This window comes from Sinocyclocheilus anshuiensis, unplaced genomic scaffold (genome assembly GCF_001515605.1).
Source record: "Sinocyclocheilus anshuiensis isolate Anshui unplaced genomic scaffold, SAMN03320099.WGS_v1.1 scaffold32, whole genome shotgun sequence".
NCBI lineage: Eukaryota > Metazoa > Chordata > Actinopteri > Cypriniformes > Cyprinidae > Sinocyclocheilus > Sinocyclocheilus anshuiensis.
Window position 1 is genome coordinate 78,289 of NW_015554060.1, and position 27,578 is coordinate 105,866.

General features: G+C 38.0%; 2 protein-coding genes across 5 annotated transcripts in view; both read right to left on the minus strand.

The window, feature by feature from the left end:
- Positions 1-11,251, minus strand: part of LOC107668555 (round spermatid basic protein 1-like) — a 15,065-nt gene extending 3,814 nt beyond the window's left edge. The window contains exons 1-7 of the mRNA XM_016460471.1: positions 10,356-11,251; positions 9,884-10,130; positions 8,173-8,801; positions 5,875-6,012; positions 3,592-3,734; positions 3,320-3,487; positions 3,100-3,208 (exon numbers count right to left, since the gene is read on the minus strand). Coding sequence (XP_016315957.1) covers positions 3,100-3,208; positions 3,320-3,487; positions 3,592-3,734; positions 5,875-6,012; positions 8,173-8,801; positions 9,884-10,130; positions 10,356-10,961 — 2,040 coding nt within the window. The 5' untranslated portion in view covers positions 10,962-11,251. The remainder of the gene's footprint in view (positions 1-3,099; positions 3,209-3,319; positions 3,488-3,591; positions 3,735-5,874; positions 6,013-8,172; positions 8,802-9,883; positions 10,131-10,355) is intronic.
- Positions 11,252-11,777: 526 nt separating this feature from the next.
- The window catches only part of magi3a (membrane associated guanylate kinase, WW and PDZ domain containing 3a), a 149,442-nt gene continuing 133,641 nt past the window's right edge, over positions 11,778-27,578 (minus strand). For 3 of the 4 annotated variants that reach the window (XM_016460475.1, XM_016460474.1, XM_016460473.1), the window contains 11 exons: positions 27,143-27,174; positions 25,995-26,184; positions 25,799-25,893; positions 25,523-25,715; positions 24,211-24,405; positions 23,155-23,340; positions 22,864-22,960; positions 20,645-20,750; positions 19,202-19,339; positions 18,128-18,266; positions 11,778-14,275 (listed from right to left, as the gene is read on the minus strand). In XM_016460475.1, the coding sequence (XP_016315961.1) occupies positions 13,530-14,275; positions 18,128-18,266; positions 19,202-19,339; positions 20,645-20,750; positions 22,864-22,960; positions 23,155-23,340; positions 24,211-24,405; positions 25,523-25,715; positions 25,799-25,893; positions 25,995-26,184; positions 27,143-27,174 (2,117 nt within the window). In that variant the 3' untranslated portion in view covers positions 11,778-13,529. Of the gene's footprint in view, positions 14,276-17,372; positions 17,469-18,127; positions 18,267-19,201; positions 19,340-20,644; positions 20,751-22,863; positions 22,961-23,154; positions 23,341-24,210; positions 24,406-25,522; positions 25,716-25,798; positions 25,894-25,994; positions 26,185-27,142; positions 27,175-27,578 lie in introns of all 4 variants that reach the window. The other variant, XM_016460476.1, reaches the window with a different exon arrangement.

Below are 27,578 nucleotides of genomic sequence, written 5' to 3' on the forward strand. Positions count from 1 at the left end.
TGTTGTAGAGTGAGGGGAACTAAATAGGCTGTTTATATTTACCAGTATTTTAATATACATATAAATGACAAATTAATGTAGCCTAATTGTTTGCAATTACAAGGTTAACGGGTGTTTTTTGGAGTAAGATCAATTTCTCTTTCATGAGATTACTTCCTCTTTTTGGTCGGGTTTCGTTTCTCCATGTTGTAAACTCTAGGGGCGAGGCTTCTAAACCAAGGTGTTTTTAGGGGCGTGATATTCAAATGACGATTGTTTTCTGCCGCCACATTTATCAACGTGCGATCACTCGTACGATGAGATTGGCAGCATATGAACGTTTCATGAATCACACGTGAACTCTGTCGTAAGTTGATTTGTGCGCACGGATCTGCGCTCGTTTCTATGTTAGATTGATAAATGAGGCCCAATGTCTTGTTTGAAAAGTGTATAAAAGCTTAATCAAAAATTACCTTCAGTCTATGGCTGAATCACAGCAAGTGATATTCAACACATGTGATATTCCATAAATGTTACTTATTATTTTTGCCAGCTCTTATACTTCAATTTAATTGACAAATAAGTCTTTTAAAATAAATGAAATAAATTAAAAAGTAAAGCTGTTGACTACACAAGTGTTGTCACAACACCTTGAAAAAGTTTCAATGTTCAATATTATTATTTTTGATATCATGGGAAGAAATTGACAACATTAACAGCATAAAATTTGAACAGTATCAAAGTTAACTTAATTTCGACCATAGTCAAAAGTATTTTCTTATCAGCCAAAACTATCTGAGACTCCTCAGGAATGCTAGCACTAAGTGGGATAACAACAACAATAATAATAATAACTTTTAATCATTACTATTCATAATTATTATTAGCATTAATATTATTTCTAAGAAATATATTACTATTCCAATATAACTGAAATGTAAAATAAAAAATGTATAGTATATAAAAAAATTTGTATAGCAATTATAACATTATTTTACAAATAAAAATACAATGACTGAATTTCTTCACTGCAAGAATTAAACCCTCAAGCTTTTAAAGGGGTCATCGGATGCCCATTTTCCACAAGTTGATATGATTCTTTTGGGTCTTAATGAAAAGTCTATAACATGCTTTGTTTAAAATTTCTCAATGGTACTGTAAAACAACACCCTTTTTACCTGTTCAAAATCAGCTCTGCAGACATCAACCCGTTTTTTTTGCATGTTGCTTTAAATGCTAATGACCTCTGCTCACCCCTCCCCTCTCTTCTGTGGGGTGACGAGAAGTGCTCTGAGAGACTGTTTACTTTAGCCGCAAAACTTGCTAACTAGCACGTAATTAGGAACAGCGATTGCAAAGATTCATAAAAAAATTCACTCACTTCTGCTGTAAGTGAAGCTGAATCACGAATGATTTGCGCGAACATAGACACATTTAGGTAGATCGGGGTGCATTCCCTTCAAAAACAAACGTAATCCACTGTGTCTTCAGCGGCTCAGATGTCGGGAGTAAATTATGACTGCTATGTCCATTATCACATCCAACAACAAATCACCACAATCTCTATGGAGCCATTCTTGTCTATGTCCCTGCTCTGGCATCGAAACAATGTGCGTTTACATGCACCTTCTTAAGCCGATTATGCTTAATAAGCCAAAAACGCACTTGGTCATGTAAACTCGGTAACCCGTTTTCTTTTATCGGAGTACGGTCATAAATGGCTTAAGCATAAACCGGTCGACACGGGTAGTTTTTTGGCTCTTACCCCGATTTCGTGCGGCATGTAAACGCAATAACCCGCTTTCTGTCGGCTTATTGAAGTGCGCATTTGTGATACGTAACAGGAACACATCGTTAGTGCAGAGTTAAGCACATCTAGACGGAGCAAACGTTTCACAGTAAAGAAAGAAGGTAATATATCACAAAAGCAGACTTTTTCATGACTTAGAAAATGATAAAAATGTGTTCTCATCTCGTGCAGCAGAAGTGGTTCAGTCACAATGCTGCGTTTATAATTGCATGAGAGGATAATATATGAGCTGTAAGTTTCTCGCTGACATGTTGCAAGCGTAATTTAACATCACAACTGACAAATGTATGGAATACTCTGAGTCAGATACACAAATGATTATATTTTGACGTCACTACAGGGAAATACCTGATTTATTAATGAAGTCATGTAAACGGAGCTTACTTGCGTTGTCAGGTTACTGATGTGCATGTAAACGGGGAAAACTGGTTATTTTAATAAGCTGATATTTGTGAGTTATCAGCTTACTGGTGTGCATGTAAACGTGCTCTTTATTGGTGGTCGGACTGTTACAGCTCACTCAGGGCGTCTAAGGTAAAACGGCCGTGTCAATCAACAAGGAGCGGCCTTCTTCTGTGCGACATCACACAGACAAGAAGCTGAGAATGGCCTGATTTGAAAAAGGGGATATTATTTTTAGGGATTAAATAAAAACCACTGGGTGGATTTTTATCATTATAGGGTAGATGTGTACACACATTGACAACACACATTTATGTTCAAACAACATGTAAAAGTGAATTTAGCATCTGATGACCCCTTTAACTGCAACTGAACCTTTAAGTGTTTGTGACAACAGGTTTACAAACACTTCTCATTACAAATCTGCATGAAATGCTGTAATCATCCGTCTACAAAATTGTGGGATATTATGCAAATGTAAACAAAGTGTAACTGGTTCAGGTTTCAATCCGAAATGCATGTTAAACTCCACAGCACAGGCAGAGATGAAGTTTGCAGCATTTACTGTGAGCTGAGCCACTTAAAACACTGGATCATGAGTTGCGCGTGTGTAAATGATCACAGTGACGCACTTTGCTCTGAAACATGCAGACTATATAGGCCTAGTTATATACTTAAAATACACACTGCTGTGCATCAGTGACAGTATAATAAAAACAACAACAAAAAAAAGAATACTGAATGTAATACCCAAGAAACTACATGGTAATCACATAAATAAGTCAAAAAAAGCAAGTTCACTCATAAGTTGTGCTTACACAACTTAACTTGCCATGTTAACCATGACTAATATAAAAACACACAAGCCCACAGTCTGACAATCCATTTAGCAGTAACACAGCTCCTACCTGTGACACAGGTGGCTCATACAGGTCTAGCTGAAGCCTTTGAACGACATCATTAAAGTCCTCAGCGTGAAAACAGACCACATCTTTGGTTATCCGTGGCCGGTCACTCCTATGGGAGATGAGAACATCAAAGGTCACTTTATCTATGGTTAATTACACGTGGCTTTTTACATGTACTGGCATGTGCATATGTTTCTGTGTGGCAGATGGCTGCACTCACCATTCCCCAAACTGCACTGCTTTCAGGACACCCACAGCTGCTGTACTCTGCCAGTCGAAACTCTGGCCAACGTGATCAGCGTGGGCTCGCGTCCGATCCTCGAAGAGCACCTCACGTGGTTCACTGGCTCTCGGGAGGTAATGCAAGTTCTTGACCTCATTCATTGATCTACAAACAAAATGAAAGTGTTTTGTGAGGCACTACAAACAGCTTCAAACTGTTTTAATCTAAAAAAAAAAAAAAAAGCGTTCAATTTGCGGTTGAATCAATACCTTCGTCTCTTGAATGGAGATTTGGGCATATCAGCTGTGGGGACCATCTGCTCTCCTGGTCTCACCCACATGATGGGACCATCATCACTCTGAGACCTGCAGTCAAGCTTAAGGCAAGACAGGCTGCCCCATGGCAAAGTCATCTGCATAAACAAGTTAAAACACAAGTTGAGAAGTTAAAACAGTGCCGTAGTCTTGCCCTGACTGCTGTCTGAAAGTGTGAAGGCAAGAAACAACTGGATGAAGAGTTTTCTTTTCTGTGACATATTTCCTATTGAAACAGGACATTGAGATGGAACATATCACAGCCATTATTCATGACTTGCAACTTGCTGTTGCTTAGGAATGCATATCAGTTACTGGCTGATATTAGACTTTTTATTGATATTGGATAAATTGCTCATCTTCCCTATTTTTACGTTTAGATTACCTTTGCCATCATCCAATACTCATTTAATCTTTAAAAATAATAATAAATGTAATAACAAAAGTTAAATTTAATAGCAAATCTCGCAGTACAATATAATGTTATGATGACTAAAATCACGAGTATCTTTAAAAATCATTGATTTTAGTTTAGATTTTTATTAATAAGTATACAAATACAAATTAGTATAGAATCTTATTATTTACGACTTATTAGTTATCAATTTGTTAGTTATCAGTATGAAGAATTGCTTGTATTCCTCATTTGTAAGTCGCTTTGGATAAAACATCTGAAAAATGAATAAAAATAAATCAGTCATGACATTATTATTGGCTTTTAGAGGTGCATTTTATTCTATAAAAATATGTATATGCCCCAATATTTTGGTCCATTTATTTTGCCAACTTTTAGGAGTACACTAGCATTCACTAAAGTTTGGGTTAATTTTTTGCTTTTAAAATAAAATATTACCGTCATCAAGGATATATTTAATAGATCAAAAGTGACAGTAAAGATATTAATAATGGTACAAAAAAATTTGATTACAAATAAATGCTGTTTTTTAAATTTTATTTCTAGTTTTATTATATATTTCTATTATATTATTATATATTTATTTCTAGTTTTTTTTATTTCTATTCATTAAGCCTGGAAAAAAAAAACTATTTCCACAAAAATTTTAAACGGCACAACTCTTTGCATGATAATAATAAAAAATATTTCTTGAGCACCAAATCAGCACGTTAAAATAATTTCTGGAGAATCATGTGACACTGAAGACTGGAGTAATGACAGCTGAAAATTCAGCTTTGCCATCACAGGAATAAACTACATTTTAAAATATATTAAAATAGAGATATTTAAGAGTTATTTTAAATCATAATAACATTTGACATTCTACTGCATTTTCGATCAAATAAATGCATCCTTGGTGAGCATAAGAGACTTAATTTCAAAAACATTAAAAAAAATCTTTCAGGCCTCCAACATTTGGATGGTATACACCTCACAGCAAATAAACATGGACTAAAAGTCACAAATCTCCAATTTTGATGTTATGGGGTTTTTAAAAGTAAAGAGATGCAAACTAATTTTTTTACATAAGTGTGCAAGACGATACCATTCATCTAGGTCCAAATCGTAAGAAACTCTGCAGGCAAACAGTGAATTGAAACACACCATTTGCACTACAAAACACCTTCAGCACAAAGCCTTTCAAACTCACTCATCTGTGAGAGATTATAGGGCCTTACGCACCACGGGAACCTTTTCATAGTATCAGAACTAATTGTGGAACTACCCACTTTTTGGCGTTTTCGCACCACCGGAACTGGGTGCGATTTTAGTACCGGACTGCCTTTTTCGAGAACCAAATTAGCTCCTACTCTGGAGCAGGGTCTAACCAGCACAACTGGTACTAATCGTGACGCAAGTAGACATTGATTGGCCAAACGCATACGAAAACACCCTCACCCGCCATGATTTAAAATGCTGTGTAAACATACTGTAAACATTGTGTCAACTTATTTCGCAAGTATGGAGAACAGCGATAGATGGACGGACGCTGAAGTGCAGGCACTTGTAGCAAATGTAGCACTGCCAGTTGTGGTTGGAGATTCTTAGTCCTCCTTTCCGTTCTTTCAATCGCTTTACGTATACGTCGACTTTCGTTGAACGCCGCGCACAAATGACGTCGCTGTCGACCGGCTTACGTCACTTCTTAGTACACACTCTCGGTGTAAATGCAACACTTTAAATGGTACTGGGAAATAGTTCGCGCAAAATCGTCCCAGTACTTTAGTACTGTACATTTAGTTCTGGAACTAAAGCGGTGCGAAAGGCCCTTATGTCCTAACCTTCAGAAACGGAGACTCCTCAAGCATGTCCAAGAACTCCGGAAAGTAATCGCCCACCTCCTCATCTACTGCACCGACCAGACTGATTTGCCTCATGGGACCAGCTCTATATGTCCCAGAGCAGTACGTTCGGTTCACCTGCAACACAAAAGCACTTCAAATCCGGGAAACATCGTAACACACACCCTTTATCTTAGTGTGCATTAAATATAATGATATAATAATATCAATAGTGTGCATTTTTTTAGAACTTTAGTATATACTACTTTTTAAAGTTTCATGATACAAACAAAAAGTTTAAAGGCCCATTTATGCAGAGAAAGATAACTATATTATTGTTCACACCAACGGAACAATAATGATGTGTTTATTAAAAGCACAAGCTGCGGTCATGTCATTTGCTGCTTTAAATGCTCAAGCTCTTTCAAGTCAGGTGGATTCTGATTGGCTGTCATTGTTTTTATCATCTGTAAAAAATCATTCTGAAAGTGACTCATTATTTTTCTCATCTGTGTCATTATTGTTATAGTTCTCATAGAATTAGAACAATTATTTAAACATTACTTATAGTTATTGTCTATTGTACCTGCCTTAAAGGGGTCATATGATGTTGCTAAAAAGAACATTATTTTGTGTATTTGGTGTAATGAAATGTGTTTATGCGGTTTAAGGTTCAAAAAACACATTATTTTCCACATACTGTACATTATTGTTTCTCCTCTATGCCCCGCCTTTCTGAAACGAAAGCTCATCAGTCTGAAAAAGCGAGGTGTGCTCTGATTGTCCAGCTATCCAGTGCGTTGTGATTGGCCAAATACCTCAAGCGTGTGACGGAAATGTTACACCCCTTACCATATTGTAATGCCCTGTCCGGCCGGAGCGACGAGACAAAAACATTAAAACCCATTATAAACGAGGCATTTGTTGCATCCAGTGGGGACATAATTACGGATTATAATGACTTATACTGTCTTTTGCCGCATAAACGTAAAACCATGTCTGCATTTGTGATCGGAGAAACGACAAACAACAAGCCCTACTCTACTCTGCTCAAAACTCGCATTTGAATCATCAGTGGCAAATTCTTTAAATATAAAAAACGTACTTACAGTCTGTGAGTCAGAACAGCCGGCATTGGTGTGACACTCGCGCTCTCTCTTTCCTTATGTGTGTATGTGCACACATCCTCGTACCTCACCGCTCCAAACCATAGCTCCAAACTTAATCCGGGAAAGGTGAACATTCCTGCATCATAACTTGGACTGAAAGATGAATGTGTAGAAAGCGAGCGTGTCTCCAAAACCTTGTTGAGCTGCAGGTTTATGCATGCATTTATTTTTTTATTTTATTTTTTACAGAAATTATGTTTTGATTATATTTTTGATTATTGAGCTGCAGGTTTAGGCTCACTTAAGTGACTGCATTTTATTTATTTTTTTATAGGGATTTTTTTTTTACAGAAAATAATTTATGTTCTGATTATTGTTGAGCTGCAGGTATAGGCTCACTTAAGTGACTGACTGCATTTAATTAAGAGATTTTAATTATTTATTCTAATTATTTAGCCTGACATGTTTATTGTTCCAAAATGTTCTATATGTTTCTTAAAAATAAAATGTGTTCAGTGGAAAAAAAAAAGTTGTTTTTTTACCCAGACATTTAAAAATAACATATTTTAGAGCTGTAACCGCAATACCGTGATATTTTTTTTTATCTAAGGTTATCATACCGTCAGAATCTCATACCGGCCCATGCCTAGTTGACTCTTAACTTTTATAAAGAATATCTCTTTGGATTTGAGCCTTTTTAGTCTTTGCAACTTTACAGATCTTCTTTATGCACCAAGAGCTTGTAACACTCCAAAGGGAAAGGAAAAATGGAAATCGCATCATATGACCCCTTTATGGCAAGATTTACAGTAATATGGTTTTTAGATTGCCATAAAATTAAAATAACTTCCCTAAACTGTGATTCTCCTGCTTGTTATGAGAATGAATGCAATAATTTCAGTTTGTTTTATCTATGTGACAGTAGAAAAAAAGCCTGACGATTTGACTGCGGGTAAATTTGGTCTACATCACTTAAGACTGTTATTGTACTTTGAACTGCCACCTTCTAGCCACCTGACTTGTGTAAATAATAAATGCACCTGCTTTAAAAGTCCTCTAAAAGTGGGAAAGGCTAAATGATTGGTATAGACTTAATTTAGCGAGCTACACATCATAATGTATCCTGCCAAAAACAAGCCATGGCTTGAATGTACAACGCAAAATTAATGAGTGCAAAGCGTCATCCTACCTGAGAGTGGAAGTTGGCAATCGTGGTGGTCTCAATGTCCTTTTTACCAAGGATTTCCATCTTGACAGGTGTATTTGGAAAATTGAAGGCAAAATAGTCCAAGAAATCAGGCAGGTAGGCAGCCGCTCCGTGCACCACTGCGAGTGCGTAGCGTGCGGCTCCTTTAGGGTGTTCAGCAAAGGCGAGAGCCAGAAACTCCTGGGCGAATCTTTCAGTGTCCCCCGGTTGCAGTAAAGACAGTTCATCTGCGTAAGCGTGTAGTACAGACGCCCCTCCATTGGGCTGCTTTTCCTCATGGATCAGACTGCTGAAGGGGGTGTTGGTCTGAAGCCACGAGCTGCGGATGAAGTGGTCTCGGTGAGAGAGGAACGGCTTCTTCTCAGCTTTGGGAGTGTAGTACTCACCTAAGCTTGGACATGGCTTTTCATCTTTGATGTACGCATGCAACACAGGGTCTTCAGAAGATGGCAGAGCATCTCCTGTTAATCCTGTACACAGCGTCTGGACCTCTTTGTTGTGCACGCGCAACTTCTTGCCACGCTCATCTTCACGATGCCGCTTCTTCTTTTTCTTTTTCTTTAGGAGGTATTCTTCCAGGGTCTGGATTTTGCCATTCTCATTATGGGGCTCTGAAAAGATCAACAGAGATGGTAGAACTTAGAAAAACTTTTGTTCATAACGTCTAGGTGTTTACCTATGTAAAATTATTTTGTGGATACTTGAAAAGTTGTTAGATACTACTTGGTAATCAAGTCCAGCAATTCTGGACATTTGGTGGTCCTGAAAGAAGTTATCTCTGTAATACGCTCCTACATATCTAATACTACATTTACATCAATTTACCATGGTAAATACTGACCACAGTTTTGCGAACGATACCATAATTACTACAGTTTTTGTTATTACCCAACTCATATTAATTCTTTAAAAAAAAGAGTTTGGCGGTTCCATGTTACAATGATAGTGACATATGGTAATACTATGGTACTGTGTTTTAAATCTTAACACAGTCGAGTTAAGGCTGCTCTGTGCCTGCTCAAAATTCTATGTAAAGACATAATGGCGCATAAAAGCCAGGCTAAATTAAGCCTGCTCTGACCCACATTAGCCCCTAGTATCATAGCATACAGTTGTATTAGCTGTGTGAATGCACACATTTTGTGCCGCAATAAACATTCTGTGTAAAGACGGCTGAAAGCCACTTCAGAAGCACTCCTGTGTCAACTTTGAAGTGTAAATTTGGCATAATAATACAGTATAGTTATTACCATATACGGTATCGCAAAACACTTCAAAAACATCAACGTATTGTCTCTAAAAACATGGCATTGTTATGATATCGTGTTAATAAAAAGCAATAGTAGTATCGCGTTACTTATGTTTGTGAAATTACAGATTACTGTAGTTACAGCGAGTTTAGTAAACAGTAAACATGACAGCTGCAAAGAGAACGTCTCTAATACTAAGCAGCGAAAAAATATTCAGTTATACTTCATTTAAAAGCACGTTGGCAGCGGTGAAAAGTTTCTTTCTCAATAAAAGGTAGCAGTTCTGCTCATCTGCACGTACACTGAGCTCTTTTGAACGGGGGCGTGCTCGCGCATGGGTTAGCAGCGGAGGCTAACGGCACTTTCTCCGCGCACTTCTCAAGTTTGAAGCCAGCCAGAAATATAATATCGTTTGGCTTACGTCTAAACGCCATTAACGTTACCTTTCTTCTTCTTGCATTCCCCCACTTTAACATTCGCCTCGGTGTTTTCCTTCTTGGGCTTGAGTTTGGCGTCCTTCTCGGTGTGTTTGGGCTTGTTATTGGGGGTCTCGGCCTTCGCTACTTTGAGCGGCGTGAAAGTGAAGAGCGGGGAAGGCGGCAGGACCGTCTTCTGCGGGACGTGAGCCGCTGCTGGTGTCACTTTGCGCGGCGGCCATCCCGGAGTTAATTCTTTCTTTGAGCTGTGATGGTGATGATGGTTGTGATGGCGGTGTTGCACAAGTGCCTGCTCTTTGCTGAAGTCGCGCGCTTGGCTGTTCTGTTGTTGGTGCGGTGGATGCGCTCGTTGTTGGGCATGTTGGTGATGGTGTTGTAGCTTTATTTTCTTCGCTTCCTTCTCCGCTCTCTCGCGCTTGTCATCGGACGGCGAACATTCCCGTTTTTTTTTCTTTTTTTTCTTCTTTGAGCTGTGATGGTGATGATGGTTGTGATGGCGGTGTTGCACAAGTGCCTGCTCTTTGCTGAAGTCGCGCGCTTGGCTGTTCTGTTGTTGGTGCGGTGGATGCGCTCGTTGTTGGGCATGTTGGTGATGGTGTTGTAGCTTTATTTTCTTCGCTTCCTTCTCCGCTCTCTCGCGCTTGTCATCGGACGGCGAACATTCCCGTTTTTTCTTCTTTTTCTTCTCTTTGGTGGCTTTGTCAAAACTGTCACTTCTCTTCTTCTCTACTTTGACGCGCAGTAGATCGACCTGTGCAGCCATTTTGCACGTAAATTTAAAAGGCTTTAAAAGGGACTTTTTGCGCATGTCTATTGGGAGCTGTAGTTCTTTTGGCCGTAGCCAATCGGAGCTCACGCATTTGTAGTTTTCCCGCTCGGAGCGCGCATGCGCACAATTGGTAGCTTCGTGGGTAGTGATGTTTTTAAACTGCCACGGTTCAAGGGCTGCGTGCGCTGCTGCACGCACCGCGGCCAGCGACTGACGTAATGCTGTAGCAGCTTCAGAGGTTGGGTGTTTCCGTTTCGTTGAGTGGAGATAAATGCGCTCTGCGCTGAGCTCACAACCAACAAGAGAGCAGCACATAACATCCTGGAAATAATAGTTGCACGGTGTTGGATTTCTTTAGTGGGCGTTTACACAGGACTCTTTCTTGCTAATTGGGCTATTTTTGGGTGGTCTATGTATACAACATGAGTCAGAAGGACGTCTTCGGATATTGCGTCGAATCTGCCTGTCATTGGCGGCACGAGCTTTGCGTTTTTTAAGTCGGCGTGTCAAATTAAAAACCATGTCTGATTCGTGAACGAATCGTTCATATGAGTCGGATCTTTTCAAGAATCTATTGATTCAACTTTACGATGCTTTTGGGAAACGCAGCCCTGGCTTAAACGGTTCACGAATCGGACGGAATCGGTTTGTGATTCTTTCGATTCAACAGCTCACTGATTTTTGAAACAAGAAACGATGGTAAGAACATTTTGTGCAATGGAAAAATGTTAAATAAAAATACTAAAAATGTGTTGCTTGTTTGTATGAATTGTTTTAAATAAGTTTCAAGTTAATTGTAGTAGTTTAAGTAAATGTAAATTTTATTTAGGTTCTAAATTACACTGTTTAAAAAAAATTCAGTCATCGCCGCAACAGACTGTGACAATAGATTGGAAAATAACCATGTTTTTATTACAGAATCAATATGTTGGTATGGGACCACGTGATGGCGTAATTACAAAAGAATCGCTGAATCGATTTACGAACTGGGTCTTTGCTATGAACTGTTCGAAAGAACCTGTTCACGGATGTTGAATCGAACTTCCCATCACTTTTGTGTGAACACCCCCTTAAATGCAATTAAACATGTGCACGGTCACTCATGTTAAATAATGTAGGAAATCAGAAATTTAAAAGATCAAGAGGCATCTTTTCAGTAAATCTTTATTTATCAGTGCATGAACAGAAGGTCATGACCAGATTAATTTCTTTAAACACTCTCTCTATATATGCTTATACTCTCAATTACTTAAAAAAATAATGGAGTGATTTATAGATTTTTTTTTCTTGTTTTTCCCCTAACGAAGGCAAGTTTTATACAGGTGCTGTACATTGTATTTTTATAAACATTTACAACTACCACAATGTAGAGACCACAAGGCTTTTTTGTGTAAGATAAAGCAATGCAAGGCCACAGTATCATACATACAACCTCAGGACATGAGATGCACTAGAGAAACAAGCTACAAAAGGGTTGAGATTAATGATCACGAAGCAATCATAAATCGTATTAGAAAGTATTCACATTTTTCATCATGACAAAACATAGAAGCGCTGCAGCATATGCAATGTTTGACTGATGTCTGCACTGTCCGTATGGACACTCAATATTTATGGTATTTCAAAAATACTGTTACAAAAAAAGAAATTAGACATTGTTATATATTGTGTCTGAATCTGTGCCAATTGTTTGAGGCTTTAAGAACCTGATGAATAACATCCAACATGTTTATTACATAATTCGGAGCTACATTTCCCTTGGATATAAGACAGCATCTTGACATTTAATCTGAAAGATACAGATGCACAAAGACACTTTAAATGAATATGAATTCCCAATATTGGGAAAATGATGCAGTATGAATCATTTGATGTGCTAAAAGGAATAAGAAAAAATATATGTTAGATTGGATAGTATGCAAAAATATATCTGAATTTCTCCCAGTTCTGCTTCACCTGCTAATGATACGAGTGAACATTTGATCCCAAATGTACACACCTTGCAAATGCTCCACCGAGATTAACTGTAAAAGCTATAGCACTGTGAAAAAATATGTTTGTTAGGAAGCCGAAAGTCATATCGGCAAGCTGGAACACTAATAAGTGACCTGGCTCAGAATGGATACAAATATCTATACCTCTCTATACATGTATATGTTTATATCATCATATTCATTTCAATAAATTACATATGCGTCTTCATCAACACACAAGTAGTAAACAATATACTTAACCACAAGTTTCTGGTCTTTTAAAGATGGATATGTGGAAAATTCACTGCAAAAAGCTGAATAATGCACAGCCTACACAGAGTCACTTCTCAGGACTGGATCTTGAGGACAGTTGCATCACTGGAAAAGTCTTTGTAAGGACATGCGGCGAATCAAAGATGGAGAATTAGGGATAGTTTACCCAAAGATCTATTTTGTCATCATTCACTCATCCTCATGTCGTTTCAGCCCTGTATTTCTGTCTTCAGTGGAAGATAAAAGATTTTATGGTCCATACACAATAGACGCCAATGGTCACCAAATTGATTTGGCTACCAACATTCTTCAAAATATCTTCTTCTGTGTTCTGCAGAGTCATACCGGTAAATGCTGACAGAAGTTTCATTTTTGGATGAACTATTCTCTATCCCTTTTTTAAATATTAACAGACATTTTAAACCTTCACAGAAAAGCATCCTTCATGTTATCGTCACAGGAGCAAAGAGACATGGATGAGTCTGCAGCTGCAGTCTGATTGGCACAAAACAAAACTGAGGCTCGTATTGTTGGTGGACACAAACAAACGCTGCATGTTATCAGTGTAGATGGTGATAGTCATACAAAAAAAGACAAAATCCACAGTGATTCACATCAATAACTGCTCCCAAATGCATTAGACTCCATGCACCGGAGGCTGAACCCTTGTGGAGCTGGGCACCTTCCAGGGGCCTGGGGTTATAGGGGCTCTCTTGGTGGTAGGGTTCCCATTGTGGGGAGTCTCTTGAGGCACGCCCTCAATGTCCTCTGGCCTGTCTCGTCCTCTATGGTCCTTCCGGTTGAGGGTACCGCTTTCAGACCTCTGAGGTTCTGCTGTCTTGTCCCTCTGGTATCTGTCACTGCCACCTCTTGAGACCTCAGATCTGCTTTCTCCCGTTTCCCTGTCCTGCTTATGCATAGTGTCCTCGTCTTTGTATCTCCTTCCAGAGTTAGGCTTCAATCCGTCAGTGGCCTTTTGAGGCATTTCCTGTCTGATCCCACTGTTTTCCTTCTTGGTCTTCCTGGGGCTTGCGGATCGAGGTTCTCGTTCACTAGTGTCGTTCCTGTTGTCCATGTTTAGAGTCTTTTTTGGACTCCGTGAGCGTTCTTTCCCATCCTGTCTTCGAGGGAGTGTAAAATTGTCATTGTTGTTGCGAGGCATGCTTGGGTCGCTCTTTCTAGTTTGCTGTTTGGCGTCTCTGTAATGTTGGTGAAGTTGTCCGTGCGAAGTGCCCACCGGGTCGAAGAAGAGCTCCTCGGGTGGAGAGGGGTTGACCTCAGGGGAGTGAGAGATGAAGGATGGAGATGCTGGTGTCGACGGCTCATTGGATGCAGAATACCTTGGAGAGTTTGCAGATGGACCTGTCATCATATCCTTAACATCTGAAATGCAAAACATGGTAATAATTAGTGTCAGAAGATAGAGAATAACATTAAAACCATTTATTTTAAAGGTGCACTCAGTCTGTTTTGTAACATGTAAAAGAGCAAATCAGTCTTTATGGTTAGTAAGATGTTTTCTGAATAAAATTAATTATTTTATTTAGCAAGGATGCATTATGTTGTGAACAGCTGCAATAAAAGTGACAGTAAAGGCATTTATAATGTCATTTGTTTATTTGAAATAAATGCTATTCTTATAAAACGTTTATTCCTCATAATCCTGAAAAAAAACGTTTCATGGTTTACACAAAAAAACATTAAGCATCACAATTGTTTTCAACATTGATATAAGAAATGTTTCTTGAGCACCAAATCAGCATATAAGAATGATTTCTGAAGGACCATGTGACAATGAGGACTGGAGTTATGATGCTGAAAATTCAGCTTTGCCATTACAAAAATGTACATTTTAAAATATATTAAAATAGAGAAAACGCTATTTTAAATTGTAGTGCTATTTCACAATATTACTGTTTTTTTCCCACTGTATTTTTGACAATAAATGCAGTCTTGGTGAGCAAAAAAAATGTAGGTGAGGTGAGCCGCTCCAAGTACATACAAGTTGATACAGTATAACTGGAGTGAATGCACAATGTACTTTTAAATCTGTTTCAAATGTGCTGTTCATTTCTCTGTGTAAAACTTTTTTAATGAAGAAAAATGACATTTTTAAACATTGCGAATTGGATTTAGCAAATCTGCAGAATACAACTGATAGACTGAACATAATTAACCTGTCTTCAGCAGAGACATTCTCAATTAAACCGTCCCAGTTTTCAGTCTTCAGTGGCTTTTTGCCTCCAGATACAGTGACACATATCAAGCAGATGAAACCAGCTATGAGAAAGAGTCAGACCCAGAATGGCAAAGTTGCAATTTTCCCTCAAGATAAAATGTCACGCCACAAGACGTAAAGCAACAAGAACCAAAAATTAAACCAAGCCGGTGGCTCCTGACATGGGTTTCAATTTCTTTCTCATTTAACTGTCTGGTAAGAAATATATTTGGTCACATATTTAGGCTCTAAGATTTACCCAGGATGCATCATTCCAGAGCGGTACTCCCAACTAAGGGCATGTGAACTCCAGGGGGTTCTTGGAAAAGATTTCAATTTTGATTAAATTATGACGTCAGATTATAGCTTACAAATAAAAGTGCTGTCACTGATTAAAATATCTAATCATTATCAGTGTTATTATCATTAACAAAAAATATTAACTGAAATAAAGCTGAAATAAAAGATAGTGGATGAAAAACAAAGGGTTAGTTAACCCAAAAATGAAAATTAGCCTGTTATTTACGCACCCTCAAGCCATCCTAGGTGTATATGATTTTCTTCTTTCAGACGAATCCAATCGGAGTAATATAAAAAATTGTCCAGGCTATTCCAAGCTCTATCATTGCAGTGGGCGAGTGTTTCTGTTCAACAGTCCAAAACACGTTAAATAAAGTGCGCGCCTCCGTAATAAAACGTGCCTCACACGGCTCCGGGGGGTGAATAAAGGCCTCCTGTAGAGAATCCAAGCGTTTTTGTAAGAAAAATATCCATATTTCAAATGTAATAAACACTTTTCTATCACTTGCGCTATCTGTCATACGCGGAAGCAGTTCCGGTGGATGGCGTAGGACGTCGGCGTTGAGTGATTAGTGACGAACGCGGAGAGAGAACAAAACAAAACGCCGATCATGAATTAGACGTGCAAACCGAGGACTTGTAAAGAAAAATGTCGGAGGATTTTGATATATAAGCCAAGAGGAGACTGGCTTTCCTTTGCTAAAGTAAGGAAACTTTGCTTCTTTTGCTCCTGTAAACAAACTCGTGAGACTAGCATATCTCAGAGGCGCAGGCGCGCGTGACGCATACATCCTACGTCATCCGCCAGAACAGCTTCCGTGTACGACAGTCAGCAGAAGTGAGAGAAAAGTGTTTATTATGTTTGAAATATGGATATTTTTCTTACAAAAACGCATGGAATCGCTACAGGAGGCCTTTATTCACCCCCCAGAGCCATGTGAGGCACGTTTTATTATGGATGCGCGTGATATATTTAACGTGTTTTGGACTGTTAAACAGAAACACCCACCGCAATGATAGAGCTTAGAAGAGCCAGGACAATTTTTAATACAACTCCGATTGGATTCATCTGAAAGAAGAAAGTCATATACACCTAGGATGGCTCGAGGGTGAGTAAATAACAGGCTAATTTTCATTTTTGGGTGAACTAACCCTTTAAAACAGGCTAATTTTCATTTTTGGGTGAACTAACCCTTTAAAAATGATAAATCTTGCGCTGGCAACTAAGTTTCAGATGAAGTATTTAAATTACTAAAACTACTAATCTAAAAAAAATGCTAAATAGAAATAGACAAAAAATATATTTAAAAATGCCAAAACATACATGCATACATACATACATGCATATACAGTGGGTACGGAAAGTATTCAGACCCCTTCAATTTTTCACTCTTTGTTATATTGCAGCCATTTGCTAAAATCATTTAAGTTAATTTTTTTTCCTCATTAATGTACACACAGCACCCCATATTGACAGAAAAACACAGAATCGTTGACATGTTTGCAGATTTATTAAAAAAGAAAAACTGAAATTAAGGGGGTCTGAATACTTTCCGTACCCACTGTATATATATATATTCTGAAATTATAAAAATAAAAGCATATTCAAAATATTAATAAATAGTATAATAGTAAATAAATAATACTAATTGTTGTACTGTAAATCATTTTATGTAAATTTACATTGAATTGAAAGCAACAATTTATGTGATTATTGTTTTATGAAAGTGTGAACAAAAATGAACACAAAAGAGGAAACTGTTCTAGAGAATAATCACTGCATGTTTATATAGATATATATGGCCATGAAATTTGATCTGCAGAATTCTCACCACTGACATTTACTTTTTTTTCTTTCGAGACCTTCAGAAGCAGAAGGTTCATTTTAAGGCAAATGAAAGGGAAAAAAAGGTAGAACTGCACATACACAAAATAAGCATAGAGGAGGAAAGCAAAGTTTACCAAAGTTATTAGGGACAGACCAAGAAAAGTAGAGAAGCCTTTAGTGATGCTCTGGTTTCATGTGGAAGAACAGTGTGGAGGAGGAAGAGTTCAGACCTAAACCAGGAAGAGAGAGAGAGAAAGAGGTGCATAGAACAGTGCCCGGACAGAGAGAAAGAAACCAGCAAAAATTGAGACAGGAAGCAAGAGTGACAGCAATGCATGAAGATAGGAAGATCTGACATAACATGCATATGACCCACATACCCAAATCACCCAATAGGCCTCATTCACTAATAATTGAGTACTTGTGTGCGTACTTGTCTATTTTTGCAATTGGTGTTGATCCATATGCATGCAATGTTTAGGCAATATAAAGGTAAGTATGATGATGATTGTAATATTTCAATAAAACCACCGTGGTTATACTCTATATGAGTCTATCTTGTTATAATGTTCTGAACAAGAGTACCCATGTTGCATGAAGTACCTTTAGAAAACACTCTGTTGAGAAAAGATAACCGTCACAATACATTTTCAATGGCTTTTGAAACAGCAGTAGAAAACAAACCCATCTTCAAAAAATGATTTGTTTCTCAGAGGGGAACATGTCGGCTTCAGGGAACTGATTTTTCTCGGTTCATGAAGCAGACGGAATTCAAATGAGCACTTCTGAACAAACCTAAAGAGGTGGTTTGCTATGGAGAACGTTTCTCTCGGGTATGTCGGTTCATTGGCCTGACTTGTTTGAGAGGTCAGGTATTAAATAGACTCACTATGATCAGGCACCAGGCCCACTCCGGGCCTCAAAAGCAGCAGCACTTTATTGCCCCCGGCCTGGATGAGCTCAATGGCCCGTGTGTGTGTAATGCCCTGCGTGGGTTCACCGTTGATCTCCACGATCTGATCTCCCACCTGCGAGGTCACAAACACAGATTCCTCTGTCATTTTAACAAGAACCACTGACAATATCAATAAACTATATCATAAAATGTTTCATGTTAGAAAACATAAAAAAATGTGTATTATTTCGTATTTTATTAGTTGCATAATTTAATTGTAATGAACAATTTTGTATTATGTATAATAATAATAATGGTTAAATATTTATTACATTTTATTATTCTTTTTTTTTTTTTATCTAAAATACACACTACTGTTTAAAAGCTTAGGGTCATATTTTTATTCAGCATTAATTGACCAAAAGTGACAGTAAAGACATTTCTAATGACAGAAAATATTTTCATTTCAAATAAATGCTGTTATTATCTATAGCTATATATTATCTACTCAAAGAATCCTGAAAAGTGCATCACGGTTTTCACAAATAATTCTTTTCAACATTGATAATATTAAGAAATGTTTCTTGAGCACCAAATCAGCATATTTAAACCATTTCTGAAGAATCATGTGACACTGAAGACTGAAGTGATGGCTGCTAAAAACTGAGCTTTGCAATCACAGAAATAAATTACATTTTAAAATTGATTAAAATAGAATACAGTTATTTTAAATTGCAATACATTTTCACAATATTACTGTTTTCTCTGTATTTTAAATAAACATTAATAATGAAAATAACAAATTACAAATAATTAATAATAATATATGCATAAAAATACAGCCTTGATAAGCATAAGAGACTTCTTTAAAAAAAAAAACATTAAAAATCTTACCAACCCCAAACTTTTGAATGGTAATGTATTATTCTATTTTATATAATCAAGTAAAACATTATGTATTTTTCACTGTTCCATTTATTAATATGAGGTGTTTCATTGTTTCATTTATTACTGTAATAATGTCTTACGGTTCTTTGTGTATTATGTGTTAATGTCACGAGAGCTCACATGTATTCTGCCATCTTTCAGTGCAGGACCATCCTCGGCTAGTCTAAGTATAAAGAGGCCCATATTATACTCCTTCCCTCCTCGCAGACTGAAGCCAAAACCTCTCTGTCCTCTCTCCAACTCCACAGGATAACAGCCCTGAAAAAGGAGATATCAGTTAAATTTTTTTACATGTTAAAATAAACAGCTCAACACAGCCTGAATTCAACTTTAGACCGATCACATTACATTTAATTGCACTGTAGACTCGCTAAACTATGCAAATATATTATCACACATTTCTTGGTAGGGAGTCTCTCGGGAGTCGAGAATGACGATCAAGGCTTTGTGCAGTCATCTGTGGGTCCTCATGTGGCTTCGAAGCCCAAAGGCAGAAGCACAGAGGTGGTTGCAGAGGGGGCAAGTTTTGCCAGTAGTTGGGGCAGGGGAAACGGCGGCTCTGTGTCTGCGTTCTCTTGCAGCTGCAAGATGATGCTGACGGTCCTCTTCAAATGCGGTGGCTGCTTTATTAGTTCGGGCGTGCCAACTGGCTCTGTCAGAGGCGGCAAGTTCCAACTGCTTTGGGTTCAGGTCAGCCCATTTTAGATGTGACTTGAGGTTATCTTTGAATCTTTTCTTTGGGTGCCCCTTGGTGTCTGAACTCTGCGGCCGGCTCTCCAAAGAACACCTGCTTTGGCATCTTCTGCGGGTCCCATGCGGATGACGTGGCCAGACCATGGGAGCTGCATTTTCAGAATCATGGATTCAGTGCTTGTTGAGCCAGCTCTGTCCAGGACTTCTTGGTTGGTAACTTCGTCCTGCCAGCGGATCTTCATGATTGACCAGAGGGAGCGATGGTGGAACTGCTCCAGCTGTTTGATGTTTCTCCGGTAGGGCATCCATGTTTCGCAGTCGTACAGAAGCGAGGACCACTGCTCTGTATACTTTGAGCTTGGTGGAAAGGCGAATGCCGCTGCTTTGGAGCGCAGTCTCCCAAGAGCTTGACTGGCCTTTTGGACTCTGGTATTGATCTCCTGGTCCAGGGATACGTCGCTGGAGATTGTGCTGCCCAGGTACTTGAAGGTGGTAACACTTTCATCTAAAACACTAAATATATCACTACATTCTGTTCTGAGTGCAAAAACAAATTGCTCGACCACACCTGTCAGTGCTAATGAGAAACGACACGATTTGCATATCTACACTCTGTTATTAGCATTATATATGACTTATATTTTGCAAACATTTCCTCCATTTCATTGCTCATAAAGTCACTGTAGCCTATAGTATTAATCCTTAAGGTGACAAACGCTTCCATCTCAAAGTTTTTAATTTAATTGAATTGTCATAAAACGTGGGCTGCATGAAAATTAAGTACTTAAGTCAGTTGCATTATAATCTGTGAACTTTATTACTAGACAGATTTTTACTCGAAGAAGTGCCGTCGTCTCATTTACATCTCACCTGCTTTGGTCCTGAGGTGATGACAGTCCCCATCTCACCCTGCGGCTGGGATTTGTACTCCGCTCGGGCCATAGTGTCCTTCCTCTCCTCCGTTTCTACGCCATTCCTAAATGACACACAATTAAACGCTACTTTAGGGCATTTAATGAACAGCTGCACAAAATGAAAGCATCTCCCTTCATCCAACGTCATGTTTTCTAGCGCAGCTAAGAGTGGTTTTGTTCATGAGAATGTGCAGTTCAAAATCGTAATTTGCACAAAGAGGCTGAGAGTCTCTCTTCCGGACCTCAATGGTCTGCGGAGCTCATTACATTCTTTTGTTGGTCTTAAGTGTGGCCAAAAGCTTAGACAGTGGCTGCCCCTCTTATCTGAGCCATGACTGTGGAGCGAGTTCACAACAAGTCTACTCAATTTTATGCTGAAAAGAATGACCTGGATTGGGATTTAAATGAAAGGAGAGGTCGTGAGCGTTCTTGACAGAGGAGAAAATGGAAAGAGGTAATTGAAATTGGAAAGATGTAGAAGTGGAGAGGGCAGGGTGTCAAGTTGCATAACATATCATATCTGCAAAGGTCTTGGGCCCTGTTTCTTGAAGTTATAAAAGACAAGCTATTTTAGCTATAGTATTTATTATTTGCTAAAAGTATATTTGGGTCTCTTAAACCACACATCCTCAATAGTTTAATTTATCTACTAAGAATGTCCAGCCGTTGAATGTACACAACCATTCAAGCATTTGGGGTTACTAAGATTTTTTTTAAAAGTCTCCTATATTAACCAAGACTATATACCGTATGTGCAAATATACAGTAAAAACTGTAATATTGTTTTTTTTTTTTTTATATTTTATTTCTGTGATAGCAAAGCTGAATTATCATTATCCTTCAGAAATCATTCTATTATTGATGATTTGGTGCTCAGGAAACATTTCCTAAAATGACCTAATATACACATTACTGTTTAAAAGCTTAAGGTCAAGCTTAGGGCCAGTAAGATTAAAAAAAAAAAGATTTATACTTTTATTCTGCATTAAATTGATGAAAAGTGACAGTAAAACATTTATAATGTAACTAAATATTTCCATTTCAAATAAATGCTATTTATATATTATCTATTCATCTAAGAATTCTGAAAAAATGCATCATGGTTTTCACAAATAACTGTTTTCAACATTGATAATAAAAATAAATGTTTCTTGAGCACCAAATCAGCATATTAAAACAGTTTCTGAAGGATCACGTGACACTGAAGAGTGAAGTAATGGCTGCTAAAAATTGAGCTTTGCCATCAAAGAAATAAATTACATTTTAAAATGTATTAAAATAGAAAACGGTTATTTTAAATTGCAATAATGTTTCACAATATTACTGGTTTCACTGCATTTATTCTGATTTGGTGTTCAGGAAACATTCCTTAATATTATCAATAAAAAAACTGTGCTGCTTAATATTTTTGTGGATTCTTGAGTAAAAAGGGGGGAAAAAACAAAACTTATTTGAAATATTAATCTTTTGTAACATAAATGTCTTTACTGTAACTTTTGATCAACTGAATGCATCTTTGCTGAATTAATGTATTATTTCTTTAAATAAATCCTTACTGACCCCAAACTGAACAGTTGTGTACATGTATCACAGAAGTTTTGTCAAAATGTCATTTCAATCACATTTTAAATCATTGAATTGTTTTCAAATGTTTGGTTTTTAATGGTCATCTTTGTCTCGCTAATTTCATAGCTAGTATTTTATGTATCTTATATACAATGGAAAAAACCCCCCACAAAATTACAGTTTGATGGCAAATGATGCAGAATAAAAATATTTTGTTCTTAAATCAAACTGATAAAAAATTTGAGATGGTCCTCACTGCAGAACACAGGGGGCGTCCCACCTTACATATACCTAAACCTACCCGTCTCCACCCCCTGATCCCTAAACCCACCCATCTCCACCCCTAAACCTACCAATCTCCACCCCCTAGATGTGGATCCAACCACGCCCCCTGGGTTCTCGTGTTGTGCAGTGAGGGGCTACTGAAAAATTCACATAATAAATACTTAAATCGTGTTGTTTAGATGATCATAGTTCTTAAAAAGTAACAATCAATAGCCATACATTGAGACTTTTTTAATGAAACAGTAAAATGTTTGTATGTGGACTGTAAAGACTGTGATTGTGTGTGTGTTGTGATTGAACTGGCCATCAGGATGGAGCTTGTACCTGTCATCTCGGCTGGCAGGCTGCTGTCCCATGGCTCTGTGCTGGGTGGCTGGGCTCTGCTTGGCTGAGCTAGTGCCTGACGGCGGTCCGCTGTGTTCTGAAAAGTAAACAGGATTCTCAGTGTGGCAGAAACACACATACACACACAACTCCATCCCAAGTGACACTTTCAATCCTCAAAGTCAAATGCTTTAACAACAAAAATCAATATGCATTCTACTGCTTCCTTCTATCAGCTTATTGTTCACCAGAATAGTGAAGATAAATTATATAGTTTCCTCAAAAGCTTACCCTCCTCAGGCACCACCGTGAGGGTAACAGCATTCCCAGCTTCTTTGATGAGCTGCACAATGTCATTGTGGGACAGCTCAATAATTGACTGGCCATTCACAGCAGAGATGCGGTCACCCACTTTCAGCCGACCGCAGCGGTCTGTGGAACTGCCGTCTATGATGCGACCAATCTTATGCGGGATAACTGAGGACAGACAGAGATCAATGCTTATTTCATTTATACATCTTAGATATACTGACAGACTAGAAGCACCACAAGATCTGAGATGGTGATAACTGATACATATAAATAAATTTGATTATTCTCAAAAGGTTTACAGTTGTGTCACATGATCAGGAAAAACATCATGCATTACATGGTATATACACTATGAAATTAACATATAAAAAAAAATCACAAAATATGTTTCCACAAAAACAACAGTTTTTAGCACTGATAATATGAAATGTTTTCAAAACAGCAATATTTTTGAAGGATCATGTGACACTGAAGACTGGAGTAATGGCGGCTGAAAATTCAGCTTTGCATCACAGGAATAAATTACATTTTTAAATAAAGTGTAATATTTCACAATATTACTATCTTGACTATCTAGACTACAGCCTAGATATCACAAGGGAAAATACACCCTTCAGCTTCAAACTACATTTTCAACTTTACAGCATAATTTCACAAATAAATCTTACAAACGTTCACATTCAGAGCTAATGGTATAGCCATTATATCTGAATAAGGCTTTTTGTTACAGCTCTGGGTTTATTACTGTAATACTTCACAGCTAAGCTAGCTTTGATTGTATTATTGTAATTGCATTGTACAGTATGTCGCCCCTTCAAGCGACTGGATGAAAGACATAATGTAGATTTCAGCCACATTTTCAACAATGTTATGAGTTTGTAGTTGCACAGCTAATGCAGCAGAACAAGGTGTGCATTCGGTAGCTGACAGAAAAGTAGCAAAAAGCTTGAAAATTAGGGTGGGGTGAGATGACGAGACAGACAGAGACACACAAGGAGAGACTAATGGAAAAAAGCTTTGAAAGTCATTTCTAACCTCCAGGCGGAGGCTTGTTTTTAGAGGTGAGGATGACGAATCCGAAGCCCTCGTTGTCCTTGCGCTGAAGAGTGACGTCATAGGGCTGAGGGTGGCTGTGGCCGGACACCTCGATGTGGGGTGGTTTGGGTGAGCCGTTGACCAGCACTGGAGCATGTGGGGCCTGAGGTTGATCCCCATCATCTTCCTCTCTTTCTGCTTAAGCATATGCAATATTCAGTGTTTAAATGAACAAAGATTTGACAAAGATACTGTACAGTTATTTTTGTACTAATTATATACATGACAAAAGCACAAAATGGTTTACAAGACTTAAAACAAAAACTGAAAATTTGAAACTTAGATTAGTTGAAGTACTAAGATATATATATATATATACACACACACACACACACACACACACATACAAACACACACACATTTATTATATTTATTTTTAATATATTCTATTTATTTATTTTATAGATATATTTTTTATCACATTTATTTTATTTTATTTTATTTCAGCTTTATATTTTCTAAATTATATTTTATACATTTATAAAATAGCTTAATACATTCTATAATTATAACTTAATTCTCCAAATCGCAATGGGATTGTTTATGTATCAGTGAGGTGCGGATCATTTTTATTGTTCTGGCAGTTACTTTAAGTGTTTGGTCATTGGCAAGTAATACGGTTTTATATGTAATAATCATCAAAGCCAAATTTTTCTTTACTACTGCTAATTTTAGACATACACCTATTGTATTGTTTTTGTTTTTTAAATAGTTTGCCCGATTCAATCTTGGTCTGATGATTCATGAAAAAAACAATTTGCAAAAATCTCTACCAATGCTCAACATGAAGTAAAACATATGAACAAAATCCCAGTGTGCTTTAACAAAACTGAAAGAGAACATTATGAAACTGCTGAAAAAAACTGCTATGAGGCATAAAGCCAAATTTCAGAATGGCTTCATAATTGAAGTTTTTTTTTTTTCAAATTACCCAGCGTGTGTTGTCTCGAGGCGTCTTTATTTTATAGTTACTCAGCTCATTGAGTCATTGTTTTGTTAACACATAAACAGTCTTTTGCTTTGACTGAAAACAGTAGTCATTAAATTTAGATTTTGTGGTTATTTTATAGCTCAACTCGGCCCTTTACTCAGAACTAATGGAGCAAAATGCTCACTTCTCACAGGGAGGGGATCTTTTTTCAGACATCATTGTCAGATATGACTGAAACCTCCGAAGGATGTCTACAGCTGTCAGAACATAAATGCAAGCATGCAGTTATCACATACGGATACACAGCAGCAGGGTACGAACCTGGATAGGTGAGCTTTCTGCACACAGTCAACATCACTTGCCCATTGCGGGCAGCATTGGTCATGAGCTCCAGAACTTGTTTGTGAGATTTGCCTTTGACGGGAACGCCGTCAATACAGATGAGCTCATCTCCAGCCCGCAGACGCCCATCCTTCTCTGCGGCACCCAGAGGAACAATGGCACCAATGTACACCTAAAGAGAGATAACATGGTTAAAGGTCACATCATTTTCCATTGTGACAATATAGTGACAAATCAAAGCATGTCAACACTCACTGGCTGGTCTGGTCCTTCTCCACCCAGCACTCTGAACCCAAATCCAGTCTCCTGGTTCCTCCTGATAAACACGTCCAGTTCTTTAGTGTTGGCGGCTGGAAACCCCCCCCCCAGCAAAATTAGCTGTCAGCTATAAATATTTTGGTGTAAATGGCAAAACTGTTTCACATGTCCACTACTAGCTCTCTAGACTCACGTTTGCTGTCCAGCATGGCTTTAGACTTGAGGTAGAGCTCAGACGGGTCCAGTTTTGGGGAGTTGGAGCGGATGGCAAGAGGAGGAAAGGGGAGGGACTGGGGCCCAGGCTCAGCTGGACTGGGAGTTTCAGTACTGATGGAACTGGTGGCAATGTCCTGCTTCTGGGCACTGGGAATAGCTGGAGTGATCTAAATGAACAGACGGACACACACAGCAACAAACATTACCAAATATTCATCAACATTACAGCACTTCAGTGAATAACACTATCCCGAGTACTATGCCAAACATGGGCGTCTCTCAATATGAAAGGGATGGTTCACCCAAAAATGATATTTCTGTCATAATTTACTCATCCTCATGCCATTCCAAACTTATATGCATTTCTTTCCTCTGCTGAACACAAGCGAATGTTACTAATGTATAATTGATGTATGTTACTATATTACTAATGTATAACTAATGAGTTTTATTTCCCATTGACTTCCATTGTATTTTTAGTCCATTCAATGAAAGTCAATGGGAACCAAAATTGTTCCGTTTAAAATATATTTTATGTTCTACAGAAGACAGAAAGCCATACAGGTTTGGAATGACATGAGGATGAATAAATTCTGAAAGAATGATCAATTTTGGGTGAATTATTTTAAATAGGCCATCAAGTCAAATGCGTCTTTTTTGACTATTTATTAATCATGTACTAATCAAGCAGAAATCTCATTATTTTTAATGCAGTCACTCAAAGCGTGTCCTTATGACTCACATTGTTTATATCCGTGTTGAATACAATGCTATACAAACTGCTCTGAGAGATAATCAACATTAGAGCCTGTATGAGAAACACTTGTGAGAGAAGCCCAATAGGAAGCACTCCTGAGGGGCCTGTTGACTCAGCAGTGATGTTCGCTGCAGAAGCTCGTGTTTGCCTTGAAGTGATTCACCACATCCTGCTCTTAAATTAACATTATAGCGTTTGGCACTTGCTCCGTGAATAATGTACGACTGCAAGGAACGCACTTCGCTGAAGAACCCAGAACGAGGCAGATAAATAATTCACCGTTTCATCTTCATTTCATCAAAATTCCCTAGTGTGTCTAAATTCAATCCCAAAAATTGAGTAATTAAAAGACATTTAGCTGAACTTACAGGTTTCAGAGACTTCACGGGAGATGTCTGACCTGCAGGCACAAACAGATATAAAGAGGGAAATGAGAATGAGCAAGTGCAGTTGAAGAGGTACGTTCCAAGACTATATAATTACGTTAGACAGAGTCATTTATTTCAGGAGAAAGGCAATTCATCAGTTCATTTAGTAAATTTAAAACCTTTAAAGGGGCCATATGATGCTTTTTTAAAGATCATTATTTGGTGTATTTGGTGTAACAGAATATGTTGACATGCTTTAATGTTCAAAAAACACATTATTTTTCAAATACTGTACATTATTGTAGTTCCTCTATGCCCCGCCTCTCTCAAACGCTTCGTTTTCTACAAAGTCCCTCCTTTCGACAAGCGCAGTCTGCTCTGATTGGCCAGCTGACCCAGTGCATTGTGATTGGCCGAACACCGCAAGCACTCGTCG